Source organism: Ixodes scapularis, unplaced genomic scaffold, assembly GCF_016920785.2.
Source record: "Ixodes scapularis isolate PalLabHiFi unplaced genomic scaffold, ASM1692078v2 PGA_scaffold0__279_contigs__length_252992795, whole genome shotgun sequence".
Taxonomy (NCBI): domain Eukaryota; kingdom Metazoa; phylum Arthropoda; class Arachnida; order Ixodida; family Ixodidae; genus Ixodes; species Ixodes scapularis.
Genome location: NW_024609835.1, coordinates 164,875,294 through 164,893,635, shown reverse-complemented (window position 1 = coordinate 164,893,635; position 18,342 = coordinate 164,875,294). Strand labels below are relative to the sequence as shown.

General features: G+C 45.8%; 1 protein-coding gene across 7 annotated transcripts in view; it reads left to right on the top strand.

Moving 5' to 3' along the window:
- LOC8051380 (protein roadkill) overlaps nucleotides 1–17,842 on the top strand; it is a 156,502-nt gene extending 138,660 nt beyond the window's left edge. For 5 of the 7 annotated variants that reach the window (XM_029968963.4, XM_029969065.4, XM_029968797.4 and 2 more), the window contains 7 exons: nucleotides 3,150–3,271; nucleotides 4,006–4,157; nucleotides 6,007–6,134; nucleotides 9,315–9,492; nucleotides 12,930–13,108; nucleotides 14,134–14,276; nucleotides 15,568–16,829. In XM_029968963.4, the coding sequence (XP_029824823.1) occupies nucleotides 3,150–3,271; nucleotides 4,006–4,157; nucleotides 6,007–6,134; nucleotides 9,315–9,492; nucleotides 12,930–13,108; nucleotides 14,134–14,276; nucleotides 15,568–15,715 (1,050 nt within the window). In that variant the 3' untranslated portion in view covers nucleotides 15,716–16,829. Of the gene's footprint in view, nucleotides 1–3,149; nucleotides 3,272–4,005; nucleotides 4,158–6,006; nucleotides 6,135–9,314; nucleotides 9,493–12,929; nucleotides 13,109–14,133; nucleotides 14,277–15,567 lie in introns of all 7 variants that reach the window. The other 2 variants (XM_029968902.4, XM_040504183.2) reach the window with 2 other exon arrangements.
- The last annotated feature ends 500 nt before the right edge of the window (nucleotides 17,843–18,342 follow it).

Sequence of the window (18,342 nt, the reverse complement as noted above, 5' to 3'; positions counted from 1 at the left end):
TTCGTCCCACGAGCTTTTTTTGTGAGGGCTGTTGTCCAGGCAGCATCCAAAAGGAACCAAAATCGGTTGCCTGGAGACTGCACCTTTCAACATCGTTATATTTTGCTCCAGGTACCTCTTAAAAACTTGGGACTTTTTATGACATTCATTCTCAGTAATTCATTAGAATCGCAACTCTGTTCCCTGCAAGAAGACAGAAAAAGCAGTTCCTTCAGAACCCCCCCCCCCCCCCCCCCCACCCCACCCCACCCCACCCTTACCGGCAACCATCAATTGCAAGGTGCAAGTCTGTGGTGCAGGCAGGGCCAGACAGGTTCAGGGGATTCCTTGCAGGTACAGGGAAAGTTTACTGCTAGGAGGGGTTTCCCCTAACTCTTTTTTGTACATACATCCCCGAGATGTTCAGGCTCCAGAGGCCCACGTCCGGGGAGCCCAGCTGGGCCATCTGTTTAACCTCTTCCCTCCTCTTTCCCTGCTCATGTGACCTGAAATTAGCCCGATCCCGAGAAGTGGACATAACATCCGTCAAAACGTGTAGCTGGCACACATTCTGTTCTCTAGTTTCTAATTTTTGCTACATGTAGTTGTCTCCTCCAGGCAGTCCGCTGTAGCTATCTTGGTCTTGTTTCCTGTTACCTGGGCTGACGGGCCTGCAGCCTAAACTGGAGCAAAGGTTGAATGCCCCACCCACACTTCCTGGTGTGCCCCAGGCACAGGCACGCATATGTGTCGCCGCCTGCAGCACGGGAAATTTGTTGGATGGCTTACCCCATAGTTAGTACATGGTCTAATTTGCTTCCCTTTGTCTGGGGCTAACATATTTGTTTCCTTTTCCATACCCCCTTTGTTTGAGGTGTATACCCAAGAATGATAGAGCTCTTTCTCCGTACCCATTTAGTCGGGAAGAAAACTGACAGGATACTTCTATGAGAGAAATCTTGTCTTAGTCTTCTTCAGCAACTAAAAGGAAAGATCATTTAGTAAGAAAACTTATAGGATGCTTCTGTAAGAGAAATGTCCTAATCTACTTTAGCGAAAAAAGAAAAGATCTAGGAAAAAAATTGACAGGAAACTTCTATAGGGGAAATATTGTCTTAGTTTACTTGAGAAACAAAAAGAAAGATGATTAGATTAAACCTTTGTATTCACATAGACTCTACCACTGAATCTTTGATTTTTATTAAGATTCAGCTATTAGCGACCAGCTGCACTCGTGGTGCTCAAGAGTGTCGCTTCGACCCGATGGCTCATGTTCTCCAATTGTCGTTGTTTTATGCACAGCAAATCCCAGCCAAATATAATGCAAGTATTAATTCCATTTAGTGTTAGACCAGAGGTCTTCAAACCTTTTGGCTAAGAGACCAGATTAGAGAACTGTCGCAGGTCTCAAGGGCTGGAAGAAAGGAGTAAATTATAAAAAGGAAAGAACCGAATAAACAAACCTAGATAAGCATTTTAACACAAATTATTGTTAGAGTAAGTATAAAAAAATGAAAGCCTTTTACAACTCCCTGTAATGCTCAATTAGAGTGCAGCTCTTGAGGAGGAGGATGGAAGGGTACTGAGGGGAGGGTATATCCCTCGTCCCTTCTCCTCACCTCGCCATCCTGCCTGCTACTCTGCCACAGGGTCCATGTGGTCTCACTTGGCCCCCCGTGAGGTCACGTGACACCCCCCCGCCCTGAGGTCACGTGACTGAAGGGGGGGGGGGGGGCATGTGACCTTGCAGTTACGCCGACAGCAACGCCGCTCAAGCCGGAAACTGGCGCCTAAAAGCTGCGCTCTAAAACAGCACCCTAAGTTTGATGAATGTGTTTACTTTAATTTGAAATTTAATATATTGCTGATTATGACCTTGCACGAAAATTGTGATGATGAGTATTCACCAGGCATAAGTCAAAGCACTTGGGAAATTAGGCACATTCACCCAGTGTAAAAGACTAATGATAATGATAAAACTAATGCTGACAATATGTAGTAATTGTGACAAAGGTCACGGCACACTGTACATGAGAATGCAAATAAATTTTAACAAAGTTACAGAGACATGAATCGGGGAAGGGAACTAAGACTGGTGATGCTGATGACAGTATTCAATAAATATTATGACGAGAGGGCCTGTGTTGCAGTGCAGTTCTCTCATTCTCTCTGGTATCTTTGTGAGCGCATTGCAGTGCCGTTTCTTTGCGTGATCTTTATTTTGTGCCGGTAGCAGCAGATCTGCTGGAAGGGGGCCACGGGCCGGGCTTTATTGGAAGGACTTAAGCCAGCCACTGGCCAGTCCATAGACTTCCGCGGATCGGGGTTTGGAGACCCCTTTGTCAGACAATGCTCACTAATTTGGACCAAAGGAAGACTCCTTATGTTCAGTTTCATTTTGTACAGAGTAACAGTTGTTTTCTTTATGATATTGCTTGCTCCTCTCAGTAGTGAGCAGATAAGCTGATTGACTTTTCTAAATGTATGTTTCACTGAAAATAAACCTAAAAAAAAACTTTATAAAAAAAAGACTTCTACATGCATTTTTAAAGTTTCCTTGTCATGCGTTCATCCCTGGCTACCAGCAGACACATCATCATGAGCAGTCTAACAGCCACTGTTGCATCTGCCTCACTTATGTCATTTTCTTACTCATCTCACTCATCCAACTGTTGTGAGTTTAGGCACTTGGCACCTGCATTTCCCAATAGTCAGCATGACGTGACATCCGTGTGCATTCCCCCTACAGTGCAATTCTTTGTCAACAAGCTGCAAACCAGAAAAAAATCTATTCTGCTCAAAGACCATGCAGTGGGGTGATGCAAGGTTGCCATTGTCGTAAGGATGGGGTAGCCTCCACGCAGGGTTGAAGGATATGACTTGAATTTGGACGGTCTTTCTCCCCTCGTTTAATCTGTATGACTTGCCGATTTCACTGGTAGCCGGTGGTGCAAACTGTCAGAGTGGCTAGCATTACAGAAAGGTAATCAGAAAAGAAGCAAGACATGCAGTTTCTGGGCTCCTGCCCAGGTTTTATTTTGTGCACTAGGTTGGCTGCCTAGACATACATGCATCTGCTTCTTTGTGCATGGCACCTCTCTTCACGTGTTGCATGGTATAAACGAGGCAGGGCACCATGTGATATATGTTTGTTATTTGTGTCATTTCAGGTGAAAGTGATCAAGTTTTCCTACATGTGGACCATTAACAACTTCAGCTTCTGCCGAGAAGAGATGGGTGAAGTGCTCAAGAGCTCCACCTTCTCAGCCGGAGCCAACGACAAGCTCAAGTGGTGGGTACACCCCTCCCTGTCCACAGCCGTTCAACATCTCCACCTGCAACAAGCTGGAAAAAAACTATGTTCCCATCTGCCACAATTCAATGGTGATGAAAACCATACAGCATCGCCTTCGAAGGCTACTCGTACACAAGTAGCTTTCACATCCTTGCTAGTGCAGTGGGGCTTTGTCATTCGGTTTAATATAACCTAATCAATTTCAACTTTGTACTTGTAAAGGGGAGAAGTAAAAAACTTCTCTTGTATGCAAGGTTTGGGGGACTAGAGAATGCTCTATGGTTATGGGAGGGATGTTAGGTTTAAGTAGGTCAGTAAACGGTCCCTTATATTTTCCTTCCTCCCCTTTGGCCGTCAGGAAAAGAAAAGTTGGCCAGAAAATGTTCAGGTCTCTCTTTGAAGTTAGTGTACCGTATCATATTTAGTAGTTCTCACACCTAGATCAATTGAAATTAAGTTTGACATTCTTTGAAGACAACAGTAGCTATATAAGATTTGTTAGATGGGCCCTCAAACCGTCTACTCTCTCAATGGCACTAAAATGGGCTCTTGGAATTTGGAGAAACGAACCATATCTGTGGAGCTTTATCAGACCTTGTCGGTGAATGCTTTTTATCTTGAATTGTGTGAGGATCTTTGATGCTACCATTTAAAGAGTGAGCGGTTGTGTGCGCCTTCTCGCTCGTGTCTGTCGGAGAGGAGGGTCCCGAAGGGCTGCCTGTGTGTCCCAGGTGCCTGCGGGTGAACCCCAAGGGCCTGGACGAGGAGAGCAAGGACTACCTATCGCTCTACCTTCTGCTCGTCTCCTGCAACAAGAGCGAGGTCCGAGCCAAGTTCAAGTTCTCCATCCTCAACGCCAAGAGAGAGGAGACCAAAGCAATGGGTGAGCACCTCAGGGTAGCAGCCAACCTGCATTCTTGCGTGCCACTTCCCCGGGGGGTGGCTGTGTATACCGGGGAAGAAATCCAACCATTGCTGCCCCAGTGGCCAAGTTGAGAACAAAAACTGACGGGGACAATAACAATGAGAAGTATTTATGTTTCTGACCAAACGCCCAGCCGAAGTACCCAAACGCTGATGGAGCACTTGCATCCAATCTGTGCACTACGCTCGATCAAGAAAAGTGACGTAAAGAATTCCATCCACAGGCCTTGTGTTTGGTAAACACCGAGCCCTGTGGAAAACAAACTAGACTAAACGCCTCCTACATATCAATGTCCTCACCAATACTCCTGTAGCTACCTGGGGGCAGGGTCGACCTTGGTCTACTTGTTTGCTCCCTTAAGCATGCTTCAAAGTGCCGCCCCACTGTGCATTGGTCAGACCCTGAAGTGATTGGTCTTCAAGCTTAGCAGTCTTCATTCAAAGTTTGCAAAAAGCTGGCTAGAAGTGTTTGCTACTTCTAGCCGTTCTAAGGAATTTTCTACTCTCAGGTTCACTCCTCGGTAAAACTCGCTCATGAATGCACTCACTCGCCTTACTTTCCCTCACCGATCGGGCATGAGGTAAAGGTGATTGAGTTTGTAAGCCTCAAAAATTCAGGAGTTTGAGGATGAATGAGGGGTGTCAGTTCGGTAAGTTAGTGAGGTCGGCGAGTTAGTGAGGTCGGCGAGTTTGTGAGGTCGGCGAGTTTGGTGAGGATGAGGTCCCTGAGGGGCTATGGGTTCGATGAGGGTTTGCGGGGTGACATCGAGGAAGGGCGGGTCATGTGACTTTTCCATACATTTGCGGGGAAACTGAGTTGACGTTCACTTTGCGACGGTTCTCTACGAGTGACGAGAAAGGAGAAAAAGGCGCTGATGGGTATATTTGCCCTCTTTGGCTCCGGCTTCCTTTACACTGGCTTGGCGTGCTCTTTTGCCGCTGGTCGCTGGTTTGTGGCAGGGTGGCGAGAGAGGGGGCAGGGCTCCTCACCCTCTCCTGCTCCCGTGTAGACTGTAGACTGCGAGGCACGGATGTATGTACAGTGTTTTGTTGTTCGTGAAGGAGGAAAATCGGTGCTACGCCACTACGCCCCAAGGCAGTTGCTAGAATATAAGGTATTTTGTATTCCAATAAAAATTATTTTATAATATAAAATGATTGCTGGAAGATAAAATATTTTTGGTGCAATGCTTACATTGCTGGGGCATACCCTGAATGGGGAGAGATTGGGAAACATGCTTTTATTTCGGGACGCTGTCTCCGAAATAGATGGACTCTCGAGCAAATGGTATCACGGTAGTGCTTTTGCATTGATCTTTTTTTAGAGTGGCATGTTCCTCTTTCGTTTGTATTGTGCATCAGCATGTTGCGTAAAGCTTGTCTCTACAAGGGACATTTGTTATCGGCTGACATACAGTCTCGGATTTCCGGCAAGGAAAGTAACCTCATTTGCGTCTTCCTCTTCCAACCTCTGAGGAAGCGAGGGAAAGAAAAAATTTGGAGAAAAGGCTCTCTCTTTTGTGGGGGAGGGAATCACACTCTAATAGAGAAGAAGTGAAGCAGAACAGGGAGTTTGGAAGAGGAGGAAGTGGGCAACAATGGAATTTTCACAGACCTAAAATGATATTTATTTATTTCATTCTCAAGGCTGAAGTCCCTCTGTATGGAATGTCCGAAACGTCCCAAAAGTGTAAGTGAAGTCTAGGAAATCGAAGCTTGGGTGACCGGTACGAGCCGTTCCCACTGTCGTAGGGGATGGAAAGAGACGTGGGCCTTGTTTCACCTAGTGCCTTTTTGTTCCCTCGCAGAGAGCCAGCGGGCATACCGGTTTGTGCAGGGAAAGGACTGGGGCTTCAAGAAGTTCATCCGGCGGGACTTCTTGCTCGATGAGGCCAACGGGCTGCTGCCCGACGACAAGCTCACCCTGTACTGCGAGGCAAGGACCCCCCCTTCTGCTCTGCCCCCGCAGGGCACCCAGTGCCGCTACGTCCCGCACACCTGTGGTCGGCGGCGGGTTAAGGACCCGGTAGATGCTTCGCCTCCAGCTTGTTGCCTGCCGCCAGGCTTTGGCTGCGCCTGCCACAAACTGTCGTCAAAGGCAGAGAGATCGCACTCAAGAGGGAGCATCTACTCAGTTCTTTGCCCATCATTGACTATAAGTGGCAAATAGCTGGGCCATCCTCCAAAGTAGCCGCATATGTGACCACTTTGGAGAGCCCCTTTGGATGGGTCAAAGCCATGCTGTTGCGACATCAAGAAAAAAAAGTTTTGCACATTATTCGTGCATTGCGTGAGGCAGTACTTTCGAGATCTGGTTGTTGGATGAAGAAACTCTGCTAAACTATGTTTTTGGTGTTTGAAACGTCCATGTCTTGACAGAATAATATAAAACTCGCCCACATATATCTTAATTCACCTCAAGAAGTAAATTGAGAAGCATTATATAAATCAGTAATGCTCCGCAAGAAGTGGGACGTTTTTTCACTTCGGTTCTCAAGGTGAATGAGAGTACAGTTGATCGGGTGAAATACCCGTAGCTCAGTTCTGAACCTTTTGGAACTCTTTAAGCTTCTTTAGGCCTGTGGTTCTCAGCCATTGATGTTTCGCAGACCCCGTGTTGATCAGCGGAGTTATGGTGAGGGGAAGGGAAAGCTTTAGGTTAATTGTGATAATAAATTATTAAAGGGATACTTCAACAAAATTTGAAATGTACCCGTCGTGTTTGCAAATAGGCTGAATATGATCCACAATATCCCTAAATGACAATCGCATGTTTGTATTTTGAGCCTGATGGCGGTATTTTTTGTTACAAACGGCCCACTCTGGCAAGCACTCGGAGAGCACCCAGCGGAGAGCACGTCGCATCCGCCGCAATCGTGACGTAGATTGTCTGGGGACCTTACGTCCGGACGCAGAGGACGCTGCGAGCTATTTCAGTCAATCCCGCTCCGCGGACGTAGCCCGTGATACGCTTTTCGCGCGTCGCTGCGATGGCTCATAGCATCCGCTGAAAGCAGCCAAAGCACACCTGCCATCTGGCCACCGCAAGTAACCCGAAAGTTGCCCTTGTACGAATTTTGAGTGACTGGTTAATCTTCTATAATCTTGTAGAGGGACAATAGCTACTTCTGGGACACAGTCTCGGGGAGGGGGGAGTTTTGCCTTCAGCTATTCTCTCATGTAGCCGGAGGTAAGACAGTTACCGTCGCTAACTCTAAAGGTTCCTAAACGGGCACTACAAACGAGGCGTTAGCGACATCCACCAGGTGCTCTTTGCTGATCGATTAATTTGCTTTAAAAATTTCCTTTCGTGTCTTTTTCAGCAAGAGATTGGTGTGTCTGATGTGATAGTGCTCCCTTGAACACGAACAGACCAAGAAATAAGTGCCGAAAGTTTGTTGTAGTATCCCTTTAAGTGATATAACTAAGGGCTAATGTGAAGTAGACTACTCTCATTGGCATACACAAGAAAAAACTCGCCCGGAAATCGGAAACATTTCTTCTCAATCTAAAAAAAAAAAAAAATTATTGCCAAATTTGTTGAGCGATGAGGCAGGGCTTTACGGACCCCCGGAATGCCTTCGCAGACCGCAATACGTCCGCGGGCTCCCAGTTGAGAACCACTGCTTTAGGCGATGGAAGTTTGGGTATTTCAGGATTTGGATGGTTTTGCTGCATACGCCCTTTGCAAATATGTGGAATGTTCATTGAGACCAATTGCAGGCGTTGAATGAGAACATGAACTTCAGATATAAACCATCAATTCGTGTTCTTACAAAAGGCCTCGGACATCTTGCACAAAGTTCTATAACAGTCCGATTTTAGTGTGCCGGTGATAGTGCTTGCATAGAGTGCAACAGACGGTCTACTTGCATATGAATCACATGCAATCTATTTACTCTGGCTGGTTCTCTTTGTCGATCACAAGAATTTCTTGATGGCACTGCTATGCCAGTCGTCCGAAAGGAGAAATGATCTTGGTTTTAGTAACGATATCATTAAAATGCAAAACTGAAACCTTTGGAAATTTTTGAAAACAGCCAAAGCTTCGTTATTTTCTTAAGGTTTCTCGCTGGTGAAAATAGCTGCATGTGAAGGGAACTAAGATGGTGTCCCATGATAGTCTGGAGTGAATGGAAAAGCAAACTGGCAGGTGCTGCAGATATCCTCCCTTGAAGAGAGAACCGATGCTTTCAGCACTCGCTCCTTTTAATAGTTTCTATTTTACCCCCACATTTTTCTTCCTCCTCTGCTCTCTGAGCAGCTGGAGGCTAGATGTTAGGTCTTGCAACAGCAAAAATTGTTTCTATTGTGCCGTGTTATCCTCTTAAATAGGCTGCTGTTTTCTCAATTTGTGCAAGCACTCCAAAGATCATCCTTTAGAAAGCAGAATACAAAATGAGTTAAAATCATTGCTGAATAATGGAGGGCAGTTATACCTAGTTGTTCACGGGGTTTGTAAGAAACGTGCAGCCTTGCCAGAATCAACAAAGTGGGCTTAACCCCCTAAGCGTTTCAAACGAGCCTACAGTAATATCCCAAGAGGTAGCCCACTCAAAAGCGAGAGCATATTGGGTGTCTTTCAGCTGACTTTCAGTGTATGAGCAAAAAAAAAATTTTAAAAATGTGAATTTTGTATTTTGTGATTTGCCACACTTCTTTACATTGAGGGGCAATGGAACATAGACTTCCCAGTCAGGAAGGTTTGCTCATCTTCCGCTGTAGGTAACTAACCCCATTTTGGCCAACATCACCCTTGGCCAGGGCACTGCAATTTTTAGAAGTATCAGGATAAGTATAGCTTGTCTGCTTCTTTCGTTCATGCACTCAACCATTTTGGACGAACCAGGCTCGCTTATAGCTTGGCTTGCAGCTGTGCTAACAAATGACAGCACTAAATTTTTTTTTTTTTTTTTTTTTGGTTTGTGATTAGAAATGTGATTTTGAAGGCGAGAAATGTAATTTTGAAGACAACAATTAAGCAGTTGAGGGTCAGTAATTCCTCAAAACAACTTGTGTTAAAAGAACATTAAAAAAACTAAACTCTTTTTTTAAATAGGGTTTTGGGTCGACTCGATGCTTGATGTTAATTGGCTGCTTCCCTTGGTTGCTGCAGGTGAGCGTGGTGGCAGACTCCGTGAACATTTCTGGTCAGAACAACGCCATCCAATTCAAGGTGCCCGAGTGCCGTCTCTCGGACGACTTTGGCCACCTCTTTGAAAGCCAGAAGTTCAGCGACGTCATCCTCAGCGTCAACGGCAGGGAGTTCTACGCTCACAAGGCCATTCTCGCTGGTGAGGGAGACGGTCCTTTTTCTGCCCATTTCCTGTCCTTGCTGCTTCGCGTCGTAGGCACATCCTTTCGGATTCAATGAATCTGCCGCCTCGGTGGCTTTGAAATGAAGCATTGCCTGTCTTCGGATGTCCAGTTCGAATCCCAGCCAAGGTGCTTACATGCCAGCCAAGGTGGTTTCACAACAAAACGATCCCCAGATGGTAGAAATTATTGCTCAGTCCTTCGCCGGAACGTGCGAGATGTCTTCGTTGATTTGGCATATATTTATTTATTTATTTACCATTTGAACTTGATTTTGGCATTTATACAGCATTACTGTTCACAGTCGCCAACCGATTTTTCACACTTCGCTGGGACCGAGAAAATGTCAGAATGAAAAAGCAGTCCGAAAAATTTGCAGATTAAACACTAGCCTTTATTATTACATCAAAGCAGGCTTAAAAAAGCCGCCAATAGTGCATTGCTTCAGGTTATGCCTCCCTTTGCTTTCGGCCACTTTCTAGCATTAGCTTGAGAATCACTGCCTTCTTTTCTAGCGTTATGGTCGAGTGCTTTTCGCGCTTCTAAGCAACACTTTGCGGCGTTAAAAGAACAGATGGATGGGGGCCATAACGTCCAAGCCAGCGTAGTCTGAAAACTCAATTCACCGAGACGAGATGAGAAGCCCAAGTCCATGACTGCAGGATGGCGAATGAACAAAGCAAAGTGGTAACAGCAGTGATGATAATGACGTGCAGCTAGAAAAAAAAATACTCCGTAGCGTAGTGTCACTTGGCAGTAGGACTCAGCCATGGAGTAACCAAGTAGCGCTGCCAAACCGTGCCGATCCATGTGCAGTCAACATAGAACCTAAAATGGTGGCCTCTTGGTGGTGTTCCCATTATTCGCTCGCAACAATTTTGTTTGAAACACCAAACTTTTGGACCTTAAGCTGTCCGAAATATTGGTGGGGAATATGCACTATTTCTATCAGGTAGGTCACAGTTCTTTCTTTTGGTTCGAAATAAGGAACAAGTCAGAATTATCGGGGTCCAAAAAATCGGTTTGCAACTGTAATTGCAAAAAGGAGGGGGGGGGGGGGGGGGGGGGGGAAATGGCCTTGTACATTAAGAAAAATAGTGTAATGAAATGTTTTGCATACCCTGCAGAAGGAATCTTTAAAAGCGCAAGCTGAAATGAGAACAGCAAGTTAGAGATGATGTATTTATGCATGCAGGGTACTCGTTTTCATAGAAGAGCGAAGGCTTATTTTGAGTCTGTGTGTGCAATAATATAAAGGCAAACGGGCGAATACGTATCTGGCAGTTTTCGAGTCTGAACTCGAGCATACATGGATTACTGGTTATTTTACTGCAAAAAAAAAAATTACCGCATCTGGTGAATGATGTTGATTGGGGCAAAGCTCTAATGGTGCTGATGATACTGATTTTATTCATAGGTAGTGCTGATGGTGCTGATTTTTTGTTATTGCTCATAGGTAGTGCTGAGTTCCAAGTTGCGTTTCGACTTCATTATTACTGCTTTATGGTCGGTGAAATGCAGAGCCAGTGGTTCTTCTAGCGGATCAGCTTGGATCCGCTAGAAGTCGTGGGAACGCATCTCCACCGCTTGAGTCAACGGTCCATGTCAGAAAGACAATGTGTGGTATGGATCGTGGTTATATACGCAGTTGAGCATTTGACCGCAGCGCCCTCTCGTCTATAAACATTGAGCCAATGCATGCAAAGTTTAACGCGATTATATACGCATTTGACTGCAGCGCCTTCTCCTGTATAGACGTTGAGCGGCTACATGCAACGTTTCATCCATGACATCCCCAGCTCTTGAGTTACTACCACATCTCGGAGCCCCCTACTCGTCCCGCAGTCGTGGCCGAGTGGTTTTAAGGCGATGGACTAGAAATCCATTGGGGTCTCCCCGCACAGGTTCGAATCCTGTCTACTGCACAAACATTTTGCTTTTTTTAAGAAGACAGATGGGATGGCAATCAATGTGAGCACGGATGCCGGACAAGGCTAGACCCTAAGGAGCTTTGCCCCTAAAAGTGTATAAATAAGCTTATGATCAACAAAAAAAACTTCCCGTTTTATTCGTCTACCCATTTTATTTAAATAAAAGTTGAAAAGTAATTTCATACAAATAAAACTGGTTACATGTGGTGGATTTGATTGCATGCTCTGCTGTGTTGAGTGACAGCTGGCCAACGGTGGCAGTGGCCATGATAAGCATGTTGCCATGCACACTGCTGATGCATATGTAATGCCTCATGGGCTGCTGCAAAGATGTCACAGTTGTTGTTAGGCCAAAATTGTTTCCTGCACTAAGGATAAAACCACTCGTGATAACATAGAGGGAAACTGGAGAGATTCTTCAACAAGACAAACCATAATTTGCCATAGACACTTGTTTTCGTCATTTACTTTCGAAAAAGTTGGCACATGCTGCATGATTACCTAGAGCTTCAATCTGCTTACTGGCATTCCATTAATTTTGTGAACAGTCTACCTGTATATTCAAAGACCAGTTCCTGTGGCATTTATAGAGTTTAGGGAGCTCATATCTGGCTCGATAAGCACGGAAGGTGCGCAAGCACCTGTGCACCTCTCAGGACGCAAGGACGGCATTGTGAAGCTGCCACCCGGAAGGTTGGGCAAGGCGATAGAACTATTGCACATCTAGCAGAAACAAGTGCAAAGACAAATACCAAAAACCAGCAATGGAAGCAAAAAGAGAGAACCACTTTGGCAACTGCTCAACAAAAACTTCAAAAATATTTTTTATTTTTTTTTATTTGGTTTTGGAGGTTGAATGAAAGCTATTCAGTTTTCTCAAATACAAAGCCACATCAGTTAGTTCCTGGTCCCATGTTGTCCAAGTTCCCAGTGAGTGATTGCATGTTGAGCGCTCATTTTTGTAGGAATTCTCGCTGCCCCACCCTGAAAGACTGCCTACCCAATATTTATCATAGTTTGTCTTCCTTTGAATCAGCATTCAGTACATTCTTTGCAGTGTAATCTTCTTTTTTTTTTATCATAACATTATTTCTGTTTGCTTTATTTACCCTGACCTGGCTTTTCAAGCATTTTTGTGAGTTTTGTATTTATTTCATTTACAGTGAACAAAGTCTGAAGCAGGTGCTTTTCGTAGTAGTGTATATTTCGAATGAAATTCAGTATATAGTTTGTTTGCATCAATCACTGTTTTTGGAAAAACACTGACCAAGTTGGCGAGAAAAAAAAAAAAAAGACAATTATTTACCGAGAGTGAGTGCCTGTCCTGTGCAAGTCTTTGATCTGTTCATCCATTGAGTTTTCGCATCACTTGGTTACAAACAATGTTTGACCAAGTGGCTCATTTGGCTGCTTCAGTCGAGTTGTTAGTGTTTAGTTTGTTGTTCAGATTCACCAAATGCTCTTTTTCCCCTCTGTGTGTGTAGCGCGGTCCCCTGTGTTTGCGGCCATGTTTGAGCACGAGATGGAGGAGAAGAAACAGAACCGTGTGGAGATCACGGACATGGACCACGAGGTGTTGCGGGAGATGCTGCGCTTCATCTACACGGGGCGGGCACCCAACCTGGACAAGATGGCCGACGACCTCCTGGCTGCTGCCGACAAGGTCTCCCTCTCTCTCTCCCTCTCTCCTTCTTTCTCTTGCTCTTGACAACGCCACATACTACACATATACATTGTGTGACGACTACTCAAGCTCTATAGATTTGAGAAGCCTACGACCCTTGTTGACTGTCATGGAATCCCTTTCTCCCTTCCTCGAATAGGGAATTCTAATATGTTAATAGGGAAGGACCTGGTTCATTACGCAAAAGTGTCTCGTGTCAGCTAACTTTGGCGAACAATGTCTCGCCTGCAGTCATCGCCCACCAAATTTAGGGACTTTGTTGGCTCGCTATATCTCGAACTTTAGTGGTCATTGTAAAGGCCCGTTCACACTCTTGCGACCGAGTACGACTGAGAGCGACTTCTTAGGACCGGATGCGAGGCAGCGGAGCTGGTCCTAAGAGATCACAAGAGGCTTAAAAACCGGTCTGGTCTCTCTCGGTCGTACTCGGTTGCAAGAGTGTGAACGGGCCTTAATAGTGTCGCTGATGCAGCAGTTGGGTCATGCCTCACCCCCATTGGCTGGCATAAGTGATCTTCTGACCATAACGACAACCAATGACGTTCTTGTCGGAAATTAGTGTGCAGTTTTCGGTACATCATCGATGGCACGGAGATTTGCCGACCTAAAAATGTATTCTGCATACAGTGATTTCGTTGGGTATTGCCAAAGTACCCCCACCCCCGTTCCTTTTCTTTTAAACAGCCAGGAAGGCTAATGCAAGAAATTTTAAATGAATACATATCCCTGTAGGGGTTCAACGGGACAGTCGTTTGTGAGCGTAAAGAGCTGGGAAAATGTATAAATTGGGAATGAATCGCCGAGGTTCTAGTGTAGTTTTGTAATAGGTTGACAACTGCTCAGTGCATGGTCTTCACACCATAGTATTCTAGATAATTGGTTTATACCTAAAATAATGACTGTGTCTGACCCCTAAAAACCTATGGGAGCTTCACCTCCTGTTTGGTGTCTGTGCGTGTGCAAGGGGAACGACCCTCTAACCCTCTGCTTGTGTGTCTGCGCAGTATGCCCTGGAGCGGTTAAAAGTGATGTGCGAGGAGGCACTCTGCTCGAACCTGTCTGTAGAAACGGCGGCCGAAGTTCTCATCCTGGCCGACATGCACAGTGCAGACCAGCTCAAGGCGCACGCCATCGACTTCATCAACACGTGAGCTGGCTTCTTGCGTCCTTGTCCCGCCGCCTGCAGTGGCGTTCTGGCGCTTAAAGACCGACTACCAGTTCGCGCTTTCCACTTTTCCCTCGCTTCCTCCTCTCCCCCCTTCTACCCTGTCCACCGTTGCTGTTTTCTCCTCTCCCATGGTGAGGAGGATCTTCTGCCTTGCAGAATCTCGGGTCTGGTCGTCGGCCTTTAAGGAGGTCTGAGGATTGTTGGGGACATTGTCCTAGACTTAACTGGGGCAGAACTTTGTTGATGTCGGTCACATTTGACGCAGCAATGAAAGAACAGTGCCAGTCACTAGGACCAGGTGGAAATGGTCCTTCGTTTTGCTGTGCGCGTGTCTACCAGTTCAGTCTTGGGCCATGTTACGTCTTTCGTCTAAGGCAACTTGAGCTGAAGGAATCGAGTCTATTCCCGCTAATAAAGAAGCAGGTGCAAAGAATTTAGCCTCCATTTGGAGCAATGAATGCTCCAAATGGAGGCCAAAATTTTGTCTCTGTCACAAAGAGTGTGTGATGTGATGTTGATGCCCAGCCAACCAGTATGTTTGAGTGGTGCTTGTAAGGTTTCTTATTTTGCAATTTGTTCTGGAAATTTTACTGAAACTTTCAGGAATCTTTGTGGTAGAAACCTTAAAAAATGTTTTTGAGGCATTTTTTGTTTTTTAATTAAAAATAACACGCCGATAACCCTATTGTGAAGAACAGCTGGGTGTCGTACTACAACACTCCATTGTAGGCAGAACAGCATGATAAGCAGTATGCTACAAGAATGACGAGAAAGAAACAAACTGGAAGCAAAATTGAATAGACAAAATTGGGCGATTTAGTGGCACAGTCTTTTATAAACAGTCTGAAAAGCTTAGACAACTTGTCGGGGTAACTCTCGTACGAAATAATTCATCAATTTACTAATTGAACATAGTTTGCGGAAAGTCGTGGGAACTGTCAGAATCTAGGCAACACGTGGAGCAGGACATTTGTGTCTGAAATCTCGAGACAAAATCATAGAGGTAGATGCAGGATGCGCAAAAGACGGCGCCGTGTATGTCCTTTTTCTTTTGCCAATTTTTCCATTGCTTGTTTTTATGTCCAGCTGATCGTCATATTTGTTTAGATCGCAACGTGCCCTTCTTGCCCCTGCATGACAATACATTTTCGTTCGAGAAATTCCGGGCTAAAATCGTCGCGAAACTCTCGGGCAAGCGGCCGGTCCGGCGGCGCCCGTGGGGAGAGCTAGAATTTGAGGTAGAGGCGGGCTGGGGTTTGCTCCTTGCCAGCAGGCATGCCACGGACGTGATGGAGACTGCAGGCTGGAAGACCATGATCCACCGGCAGCCCCACCTGATCGCAGAGGCCTTCCGAGCACTGGCCACGCAGCAGATCCCACCCATTGGACCGCCCCGCAAGCGGATCAAGCAGTCCTAGGGCCGCCACCCGCTGCACGGAAGCCCGGCCAGTGCCCCCCTGCCTCGACCGACCGACCAATTGGCCCGTCGACCAACGTCCCTTTCCTCAGGAGCCAAAGTGAATTCCCTTCGCGTACCAAGCGTGGCAGTGATAAGACGTGCGGGCGACGAGAGCCGTGGCGACGCCGCTTCTCGGCTTCCCCGGTCCGAGCCTTTTTTCTCTCGTTTCTCGTCTGTACAAAAAAAAAAAAAAAAGGCAAAGTGCGACGGATTTTTTTTTTTTTTTTTTTTTTGCTGCTTCTCAAAGTTGGTCTTCTTCGGCGGATCCTGCCGAAGCTCCAAAATGCCGGGGGCGCTCCTGTCCCGGTGCCGCAGCGTTCCCCGGCTGGGACGAGGGCAAGGGCGCGCAAAGTCAAACCGTCGCTCGGCACCTCTCGAGAACGACGCCACCTGTGATTCCAAACACCGGACGGATTCGGTCGTCGGCCACAAACTTTTTCCGAGGAATTTTTTCTCGTTGTGAAGAAAGGGGGAAGGGGGGTGGGTTGGGGGGAAAGAGGACGTCCTCTTGGTGTGACGGAGAGGAGCGATCCAAGCCAGGAAGCCAAAAGCGAAGGATGTCGCCGTCTCGGAAGAATGAGGGAAATGACGCGAACGAGAGTTCTCTCTCTCTCTTCCCAGTGGGAAAGAAGCTGTGCAAGTGGAGCTTGTGTTGCGCATTTGTGGGGGTGTGCGTCGTGGCAAAACTGGAGCAAGAAAGAAAGAAAAAAAAAAAAGGACTGCTTGAGGAAGAGTGAGAACTGGAGTTACCTTGTTTTTTTTTTTGTTTATTCCCACGTGCGCGTTTGGGAACCTCCCTTCCTTCGAGCACACCAAAACTGTCGAGGAGAAGACGGTTATGACTTTTGCAGATGTGTTTGTGTATTCCCCGTGTACGTGTGTGTGCATGTTTTTCACGCGTGTGCGTCCCTCTCCCCATCGTCGTCACATAGCAACTGTCGTGAGGAGGAAAAGTTAATTTATGCAAAAAAGACAATTTGAGGAGGTGGTGGGTGGCTTCCTATCTGGGATAGAGACAAAGATTGCGGTTTTTACGTCAAGCTTGCAAGGCAAGACTAAGAACTTTTTTGGGGGGGGGGGGGGGGGGGAGGGGGGGGGGGCTTTGTTTCCCGTGAATGTCAAGCAGAAAAGCTTGATTGGCAGGCACTTACCAGCCTTATTTCTCACAATGGAAGTTAACACAAAAAGGGTATGCAGCACGCATAAAAAAATTAAGTTGAAACTTTCAAGAGAGGCGAGAAAACGTTGAATGCAAGACCGCAAAAACGTAGGTAGAAAACCGCACTGAGCGGGTCTTCACAGTCCCAGAGAGTGGCAGAAAATTTCTAGCTGATAGAGGGCGCGAGAGTCGCACCAGCTGCATCAGCAACATGGCGGCGGCCTAGGAGCGTTTTCTGGAAAGGCGTATAAAGTAAGATTAAAGGGCTTGTGTGTTTGAACTTTCAGTATTCTTTAGGAATCCCATCACTAAAAGCATATGAGAAATGTGCTCTTTTAGATTTTGAGGAATATCAATAAGGCGTGGATCATTGAACTGAAGAGAATGTGTCCAATGTATAAAGGTAATTTTTTTTATTGGGTTGGAGAAGTTGTATGCCACCCACCATCGTTTGATAGTCAATCTTGTACATAGAATACAATTTTCTTTTTCCTGGAACTTGCCAATCACTGATGAACGGACAAAACGGGGTTTGTTCATTTTTGTTACAATGGCTGCCACAGGTTTGATATGCTAACTGCTGTTCTGTGATGAAAACAGCAAAGGAGGAAAAAAAAGAAAACCCACACCAAAGCTTAGCACTCTCATTTCTTTTTAAGTGTGTGTGCAGTGTGCATACTATCAATTTACAGTTGTGCACGAAATCAAGCATTTAGGAAAGCATGTGTAGCATCAGCATGACTGCGGTTTTGAAAGTTTTTTCTTCAATGTTTTAGGATCTTTTCATTGTGGTTTGGAAGGTTCCGAGAGGTGGACGTAGTACTCATTGTAAGTTAAGATGAATGTTTTGCACGATTGGAACTGTGTTGCAGCACTATTTTTTTTAATTATAAATCACACTGTTAATAAAATGAAATTGAACCCTTAGCAGCATGCTTCTATCAATTTTTTTTCTGCGAACATTGCAACAGGTTGTTTTGTAAATGGGTATGTAATTTTCACCAATTTGGAAGCACTGTAGTAGTCGGTGATGCTCAAGCGCAAGCTTTCTGCCTCTGATAGCACTTTGTCACACGGACTCGTTTTTTGTTCAACATACCACCGCTTTCTACATTTGTGTTTTCTGAGAATTGAGGATCGTCAGTCTTGTGCCGCAACACTCCATGCTAGTACTTGTCTGTGGCTTTGAATATTTCGAAACCAGAACCATTATCTTGCAGAGCCGCAGCCACAACCATAGTTCTGACCAGGCAGAATGTTGGAAGGAAGAGCTGCAACCTTCAAAACACTGCTACCACAGCACCGCGCGACGAATGAACAATGACAACGTAACGATCCTCGTGGCTTGGGAAAATATAAATGTACAAAGCGGTGGTGCGTTAGATCAAAAACGGACAATTGCACACCAGACGGGGGCCACAATGTAA